General features: G+C 36.1%; 1 protein-coding gene across 4 annotated transcripts; it reads left to right on the top strand.

Moving 5' to 3' along the window:
• Positions 1-633: 633 nt before the first annotated feature.
• LOC113066042 (GTPase IMAP family member 4) lies at positions 634-4,286 on the top strand. 4 transcript variants are annotated; one of them, XM_026237630.1, is made up of 4 exons: positions 634-743; positions 2,105-2,842; positions 2,935-2,971; positions 3,272-4,286. In XM_026237630.1, the coding sequence occupies exons 1-3, from the start codon at positions 713-715 to the stop codon at positions 2,952-2,954; spliced, it is 789 nt and encodes a 262-aa protein (XP_026093415.1). In that variant the 5' UTR covers positions 634-712; the 3' UTR covers positions 2,955-2,971; positions 3,272-4,286. The 4 variants fall into 4 exon arrangements, with proteins under 4 accessions (XP_026093415.1, XP_026093412.1, XP_026093413.1 ...); XM_026237627.1 differs by lacking the exon at positions 2,935-2,971; XM_026237628.1 differs by having other exon boundaries at positions 2,935-4,286.
• Positions 4,287-9,462: the final 5,176 nt, after the last annotated feature.

The raw sequence follows: 9,462 nt of genomic DNA, 5'->3' as shown, positions 1-9,462 counted from the left end.
GTCAGAAACTGAAGTGCTAAAAAACGCTAAAAATGGGCTTCACTTGTCTCAATTTAGTTCCAATGGGGTCGCTGTGTCCATTTCTTTTACTGTCTATGTTTAATACCGATAATATAAATATATTATTATTATTATTATTATTATTAAATGTTAAGTGAAGTATTCATTTCAGTTCAGCCATTTTCAGCTAATAAAACGATGCGTGTTTAAACACTAAAGTTATTTTAAAATTTCTCGATTAAAATGTTTGTCATATTTCTCAACATGGGCATAAACATATTTCCGTATTTTGTTTGCAACAGTTGTTCTCAATTCTATTAAGCGTATTATGGTGCTTTTGGGGAACGCACCTCATTAATTCAATTGATTCATTGAAAATTCCAATTCGGACATATCTCTCTCTCTCTCTCTCTCTCTCTCTCTCTCTCTCTCTCTCTCTCTCTCTCTCTCTCTCTCTCTCTCTCTCTCTCTCTCTCTCTCTCTCTCTCTCTCTCTCTCTCTCTCTCTCTCTCTCTCTCTCTCTCTCTCTCTCTCTCTCTCTCTCTCTCTCTCTCTCTCTCTCTCTCTCTCTCTCTCTCTCTCTCTCTCTCTCTCTCTCTCTCTCTCTCTCCCGCCCCCCCTCTCTCCCGCCCCCGCCCTTCAAGAAGCAAACAGGAAGTCAGTCTTTTCTCACGGATTACTGACACGTCTTAAGTTACAAAAAGGCATCGTCATGAGCTCAAACAGACCATCATATTCAACCGGTAAGTTGTTTTCAAATATACTGTTTAACAATGCTTTATAACGCGGCAGTTGTACCTACTTAAACTCTGCATCGTGCGCACTTCTGTTGACGGTGCGTGTAACTTATGTTTCGGGTTAATGTGACACGTTTCACTGTTTTCCTCTGCTCTCAGGTATGACGTTCACATGTAACTTAGACTTATGACACAAAAACACTCTCAAATGATAAAACACACATCCGAACATAAGGTATTCGTTATTCTATTAGTCAATATATTAAAGAGTCGTTTACAGTGACTCATTTTCAAATGAACACTTTTTATTCCATCGTCGTTTCTTCTAATGTGCTTTAGGGTGAAAGTCTATTTTAAGGCTCTGAGGAGTTTATATAGGGAAAGGTGTGCTATAGTATTAGTGTTGCTTGGCAGATTAGTTAAATTATTATTATTTTTTAAAACCTATTTCCTCGTTGCTTAAGCCTTAAAAGAAACCATACATGTCATAGGTCACATTTCAGATTTATGCACTTATGTGCTTTCGGAGTTTAAATCATTGAGAAAATTATTTATGAGTAGGCTAAAGCTTGCATGACATGTCTCTCAATACAGGAATCACGGCTTATTGTTTTGGGTCAGTTATTAATGTATTCAAAAGTTTTTTTTTTTTTTTTATATATATATTTTTATAATGATACAAATGTTAAGTATAATACAATGTAAACAATCGCTATTGTTCAAAAGTTTGGTGTCAGTAAGGTTTTTTTGTTGTTGAAAAATTTTACTCGGCATTAAATTGATCAAAATTAGAGTAAATACGTTTATAAAGGTAAACAAGATTCCTATTTTCAGTAAGTACTGTTCTTACGAACTTTCTATAAATGAAATGAAAAATTACCATGGTTAGGACATTTTTTTTATGTATAATAATTGATTCTTGAGAACTAGAACTCGAACTAGAATGGTTTCTAAAGGATCATGTGACACTGGAGACTGAAGTAATGGCTGCAAAAAAATAGCCTTGCTATCACATGAATAAATTACGTTTGAAAATAACAAATTATTTGTTTTAAATTAATAATATTTCACAATATTATTGTTTTACTGGTATTTTCCTCATTCATGATCCACAAATAATAATAATTCAGCTTATAAAATACATTCTTGGATGCTGATTGGTCACAATATAGAAGTAGCAACTCACATTTTCAGATAGTGTGGGCCACATTACACACACACACACACACACACACACACACACACACACACACACACACACACACATATATATATATATATATATATATGTATATATGTATGTGTGTGTGTGTGTATATGTATTATAATTTGCCCGACTGTCAGTTCACCATTTATGTATTTGGCAGCTGCTGCCCAAGAAGCTAACTGTCTCCCAGAACTCCGGCTGATCTTGCTGGGTTGGCGATGGCCAGGTAAAAGCCTGACCGGCAACACCATTTTGGGCCGTGAAGAATTTCATCTGGAACGTGCTGCCGAATTCTGCGTGAAGCGTGAGACTGAGGTGGATCAGCGCAAAGTAACAGTAGTAGACACTCCTGGCTGGTTCTCAGCTCAGACCACACCGGCTGACTACCAGCAGGAAATGGTCCGAAGCGTAACTTTGTGCCCACCTGGACCCCATGCATTCCTGCTGGTCATACCTGTTGGCATGTTCACTGAAACAGACCGGGCTCATATAGAGGAGAACATAGCACTTTTTGGGGAGAATGTGTGGAAGCACACCATTGTGATGTTCACCTGGGCAGAGGTTTTAAAGGACAGGTCCATAGAAAGACATATACGAAAGGAAGGTCGTGAGCTTCAGTGGGTGGTGGACAAGTGTAAGAAGAGGTACCACGTCATCAATAACTATATTTTTGGTGAACACCCACAACTGCTCCAGCTGATGGAGAAGGTCGAGAAGATTGTATCTGAAGAAGGTGGTTACTTCACCCTTAAGACAGATGAACCAAAAACACCAAGTGAAATTCAGAGTCTGAATCTAAACACCAATTCATTGAAAGAGAACAGGGAGCTTGGAGCTAGACCCAAACAAAATGGCTCCTGCAACTCACTGCGGGGCACGGACCTGAACCCTCCACAGAGTGAGTTCATGTCACAGCATACAATGTACAACAAGTGCTGATCTGGTTATTAGCATGTCTTTGATGGATAATTTTTTTCTTTTTGCATCCAGGTCATCAGTGTTTACTCTAAACTGTTGTTCTGATCAAGTAAATTAATTTCATCTTACATCATAATGTCTCTTGGTTGTTTATTCTGGGACTGTATGCTAACATCTTCAATATTATAATAGTTTTTTGTTTATTATTATTACTCAGACCCCTGCACTAATGAATGTATTTTAAGTTGCAAATTATTTATTTTTAAAATTCACCACTGTATGTAACTCTATATTTGCACTCACCAGACGTATTATTTATCTAGTATTGTAACAATGTCATAATCAAACTTTTTTGCAAGATATAGCATTGCATTTTTTATGATGTTATTTATTTTTGTTATCTCTGCAGGTTTGGTTGAAGGAGTGAGTGACTAAGGCTGTGATTACAGTTCCAGTGCTACTGTATTCATTACCTCAATTCCACTGAACTTAAATTATGAAATACCCATTACTACCATATCAGTCCAACAGTTTGCAGTCAAATGTCCCTGTACAATATACTTCTTACCCCACAAAATATAAGATGATAACAGTAAAAATTATTATCATCAAAGGTTTGAATTGGTGTTAGTAAATCAGTTGTACATCACCTGGCATGGCATATCATGCAGATATCACTACAGTACTATACACACTTACCCAAACAGTCATGTCTTACTTTACAGTGTATTATATATGAAGGACACATTGGCACAGAGAATATTGAGGTAATGGAGTCATTAGTTAAACAGAAACACTCCACATTCATGAATAATTTGCACTATTGAGTTTAACACGACCCAATAGCTTGTAAAATGCTTCAACTAATGCACTAATAGAGTTAGCAGAGATGACTGTCTGACACGATTTATATTATTGTTGTATTGGTTAGTTATATTGGTGACAGTTGCTATGGAATTACAAATTGTCCAAAATCATATTACATTTTCCGGTTATTTTACATCATATTTAGGTGCTGTTTCAGGTATTGCAGATACATTATGTTTGAATGTTTTCAAATGATATTTTCTAGTAATGTCATTATTGCTATTTTATTTTTTGAGTGAATTAGGTATTTTCACCTTGAGCAATATTTTTTAGTTACTGATGTTTTAGGATTGCTGTGATAAGTTTTCTTTTCTTTATTTGTTTCTTTCTAAATGTTTTAATTTAATTAAGTACACATTGTAAATAGTATCCTCCATGAAACTGAGGCTGGTTAACGGTCTTGTTATAAGCACTCTTAATATCAACACTGTTAAAGTTCTGGCACTGTCTAATTCTTATGGAACATGAGTGTCTGTTATTATTAATTGATTTACATAAAAGCATTCCTTTCTAGATCTGTTGATTATTTGTGAAAGCCATAAAATTTCCTTCCCAGATGACTTTGTGACCATCATATGAGCTGTTTACCATCAAGTCTTCCAGCTGGCATAACAATAATATAAAGCTGTGCTGCAGTCATATTTTAATGTTGTTTTTCTTTACCTCAAAAGATAGGATGCAGTAAGGGTATGTTTTTCCAAATGATTTCCTTAAATTTGCATAATATATATATATATATTTAGCATTATTATTTCTATTATGATTACTATTGTAGTTATTGTACACTTTTACTCTGCTGTATTTTGTGATCTATAACAAAAGTCTATATATAATTATAAAGCTTAAGTCTTTGCTATGTATTTTTTAGTATATCAATTTTCGCTGTCATGGAAATAAATTACTGTAAATACAAGTTGAACTGGGTTATTATTTTCAAAATGTCTTAAATAGTGTTTACATCTTATATGACAAAATCACAAAGAACGTAGTGTCTTGTTAAAATAATATTGCCCTTTACGTGTTGTTACATATTTGTTACTGCTTTTAACCACAAGGTGGCGCCGTAATTTATCTTTACTTATTACTGTCGTGGACTCCTGCAGATTTGCTTTATTCAACATTAAGAAGATCAAGCCCTTTCTTTCGGAACATGCTGCACAACTCCTTGTTCAAGCTCTTGTTCTGTCCATGCTGGACTATTGCAATGCCCTCTTGGCAGGTCTTCCAGCCAGTTCTATCAAACCTTTACAATTAATCCAGAACGCAGCAGCAAGATAAATTTTTTATGAGCCAAAAAGAATACATGTCACACCACTGGCTCACTGTACCCATTTACCTAAATTTGTTACCTCAGACTTATGTGCCCTCTAGAAGCTTGCATTCTGCAAGTGAACATTGCTTGATTGTGCCATCCCAAAGAAGCACAAAGTCACTTTTACGGGCTTTAAATTAAATGTTCCCTCCTGGTGGAATGACCTACCCAACTCAATCCAAGCTACTTCAAGTCCTTAGCCATCTTCAAGAATTGACTTAAAACCCATCTCTTTCCTTTTATTTGACCCTCTATAACTTTAACATTCACTATTCTAATTATATTCTTTAAAAAAATCTAACTACCTTTCTAATCTTTTTGTATTCTATTTTCTTTTCATTTATTATGCAGTTGGATTTTAGTCAAATTAGTCAAGCATGTCCCCATTTTCTCCATCCTTAACATAGGGTTGTGTATGGTATATCACTTTGATTGGTAGAATGTATGTTTCAGGGTATTTCACTTCAGCAAGAACATATTTATACAGATCTCACATTTCTTGTCCCAGGTCTCCTGGATTTCCTTAGTTCCTGAGCCAATAGTTTCTGGATCCTATAGCCATTGTAACAGGCTATTTTTCAGCACACGGTCATTTCTCCCTCCCTCTCCGAGCAGGGAAGGGTCCTACAGTCAGATATCCAAACTAAAGAGAGAATGGAAGCAAGAAAAATATGAAAAGCAAAATATGGTTTTACGTATTTTGTTCTACAAGTGTGTGTTGTATCTTGGTGAGTAATATGGCAATATTTTCTGCTGTGGTTACATATATTTATTTTACTTTTCATGTTTTTGTATTGAGCCATTGCTTTTATGAAAGTGCTTTATAAATTAGGTTTACCATTATTATATTAAAACAGTGCCTCATTAATGTACAGAAATGTAAGAAAGGCATAAAGCAAATAATGAAAAATATAAATGCTTTTCCTCCATTATTCATTTTGACTATAGAACTTGTCTAAGTTTAAATCGCAGTTTATTAGAATAAAAATAATATAGATATGAGCTTTTCAGTGTATAAACGCCAAGAAAATGTGATGTGTTGCTTTTGATAACAAATTTCCTGCTAAATGTCAGTAAAGATAGATCTGAAAAGAAAGGACTCATTCCATATGTTCTTTTCCCCATTAAAGCTACAAGCTGAAGTCATGAGATCATCATCATCTCGCCTCAGTGTTTTTTTTTTAATTATTATTATATATTAGCGTTAAAATGACTGAAAACTAAATATATTAATAAATTGGTAACTGTAACTGTGATATCAGGCAATTTCCACATTATTGTGTCAAAAATGCAATGCATCGAGTCAATTTTACATGCATTTCACTATTAAACCTGCAGATGTCACACTTGTTATATTAACAATACTGGACACTTAAATGGATAGTTCACCCAAAAATCTAAATTATGTCTTTAATAATTCACCCTCATGTCATTCCAAACCCGTGAGACCTCAGTTTATCTTCTGAACACAGTTTAAGTTATTTTAGATTTAGTCCGAGAGCTCAAAGTCCCTCCATTGAAACTGTGTGTATGGTATACTGTCCATGTCCAGAAAGGTAAGAAAAACATCATCAAAGTAGTCCATTTGACATCAGAGGGTCAGTTATTCTAATTCTGACCTTCTAATTCAGTAATTATATTTTATACCCCTTCCCCTTGTCCCTTGAAACAGAGTGTCAAGGGGTAGGGGAGAAAATATTCCCCTAAGGATTGGGACACCACTACCATGACGTCACACGCCATCATTCTTCGTCTAGCTCTTACAATACACACATATACTGATGTGCATTAGAACCTTTAATTATCGTTCTGGATTAATGAGCTGCTAACTGACACACACACATATCGGAAATCGTGCAGCTCACACATCCAGGAGAAGTGAAGTGAAGTGAAGTGAAGTGACATTCAGCCAAGTATGGTGACCCATACTCAGAATTTGTGCTCTGCATTTAACCCATCCGTAATGCACACACACAGAGCAGTGAACACACACACACTGTGAGCACACACCCGGAGCAGTGGGCAGCCATTTATGCTGCGGCGCCCGGGGAGCAGTTGGGGGTTCGATGCCTTGCTCAAGGGCACCTAAGTCATGGTATTGAAGGTGGAGAGAGAACTGTACATGCACTACCCCCACCCACAATTCCGTCCGGCCCGAGACTAGAACCCACAACCCTTCGATTGGGAGTCCAACCCTCTAACCATTAGGCCACGACTTCCCCGTAAGAAAATATACTTGTCAACGCTGCCCCACGACTTTTATTAAATACAGTTTAAATACTGAATCGCTACATTATATTTTCCAGCGACGAGAGGATACAATCACTGTTTTTAAGTAAACTCACTCTAAAAAGATAAACGCACAGGCGCGAATACACAACTTCCATCTCTCTCTCTCTCTCTCTCTCTCTCTCTCTCTCTCTCTCTCGATTAGGCAATATTTGAGAAAATAGTTTTGCGATTTCTAATTACTGGGGGGATTATTCTACAGCAGTTATCGCCCTGATCAGACATATGGTGTGGCACTATCATGCAGTCTGTAATGATATGACATTAGCAAATATTAGCGATTTTTTTGCAAACATTTCTTCGAGTAACATGACCGTTAATATGAACTCACAATTGAATGTAAAATAAAACAAATGATTACTTTTCATGAAAATCTTTATCTATGCCAAAAAAGCTTACATTTATTTGTCTTTTTGTTCGCTGTAGCAGACATGTTGCCTAGATAATTCATATCCCTTCGTTTGAAGTGTGGGCCCAAAAAATCCCTTCCCCTTACCCCTTCCCCTCCAACCAAGAGAGAATCGAGACAAAGGGGAGAGGGAAAGGGGAAGGGCTAAGGGGTAGAATTGGGATTGGGTCATGTTACTCAAAGAAATGTTTGCAAAAAAATCACTAATATTTTCTAACGTCATATCATTACAGACTACATGATAGTGCCACAGCATATGTCTTATCAGGGCGATAACTGCCGTAGACTAATCCCCCCAATAATTAGAAATCGCTAAACCATTTTCTCAAATATTGAGAGAGAGATAAATAAATGGAAGTTGCATGTATTGGCATCTGTGCGTTTATCTGTTTAGAATGAGTTTACTTAAACACAGCGATTGTATCCTTTCGTCGCTGGAAAATATAATGTTGCGATTCAGTATTTAAACTGTATTTAATAAAAGTCGTGGGGCAGTGTTGACAAGTTTATTTTCTCCTGGATGTGTGAGTGTGTCAGTAAGCAGCTCATTAATACAGAACGATAATTAAAGGCTCTAATGCACACCAGCACACCAGTATATGTGTGTATGGTAAGAGCTAGACGACTAATGATGATGTGTGACGTCCTGGTACTGGTGTCCCAATCCTTAGGGGAATATTTTCTCCCCTACCACTTGACACTCTGTTTCAATGGACAAGGGGAAGGGGTAGGCGGAGGGGTAGGGGAAGGGGAAGGGGAAGGGGAAGGGGTATAAAATAGAATTGGGATTGGGCCTAAATTTAAAATATCTTAAACTGTGTTCCGAACATAAACAGAGGTCTCACGGGTTTAGAACGACATAAGGGTTAGTTATTAATGACATAATTTAGATTTTTGATTTTCCCTTTAACACACGTAAACATACAGTCCACACAAACTCAAACTCACATTGATAATACACACCCTCCAAAACTGTAGAAATTGTATGAACTATACAGTAACTTACCAGTCGTTACTAACAATAAAGAGGTTTATAGTGAAATCAGTACTACAGACAATGTTGTGTCTTTACAATCGACATCCATTTTATAAAGCATTGACGTATTGCCTAAAAATAAAAAAAGAGTTTGTTTGAAGTCACCCTTGCCTATGTTTTTTTTTTTTGAAAGTGTAGATTTCAGTATTAGGTATTTTCTAGACATACTAGATTAACAAATTTTAAGAAGCGAATAAATGCTTTATTAGGCCTCTTTATGACTATTAATTTTGACAATATAAGGGGAATTCTTTTTTATTTTAATTTTTAATTTCTCTGGACATATATATATATATTTTTCACAAAAGTCCAGCTTGGCCCGATACACAGGCCTATATTTTAAAATATTTCACAGATACATAATACCAAACACTGGACTGCTGCTCACAGAGCCAATGGGCGAGCGTGATTTCATTTCACCAAGTACAACATGTTCCTTTATCAACATCCTTGTTGATCCTGGAACAACATTACAATCAACCAATCAGAATTGAGATATAACTTTTCAGGAAATAAATGTTTTAGGCTTACAATCAGGGTCAGGTGCTTCTACAGTACACCCTTGTTAATCAGCTATAATTTCCCATTGATTTTAAGAATAAATTATGGGTAGGGTTAGGTTCAGCGGTAGGGTTTGGGTTAAGTCTATATTTTTGGACAATAATGTTGATCCAGGAGCATGTCTTA

Source organism: Carassius auratus, chromosome 49 (genome assembly GCF_003368295.1).
Source record: "Carassius auratus strain Wakin chromosome 49, ASM336829v1, whole genome shotgun sequence".
Classification (NCBI taxonomy): Eukaryota; Metazoa; Chordata; class Actinopteri; order Cypriniformes; family Cyprinidae; genus Carassius; species Carassius auratus.
Note: the sequence above shows the minus strand (reverse complement) of the source record. Positions and strands in the feature narration are given on the sequence as shown.

Coding starts and splice junctions, on each gene's coding strand:
- LOC113066042 (XM_026237626.1), top strand. CDS start 713: ATGAGCTCAAACAGACCATCATATTCAACCG. Junction 744..2,104: donor CAGACCATCATATTCAACCG/GTAAGTTGTTTT, acceptor TGTATTTGGCAG/CTGCTGCCCAAGAAGCTAAC.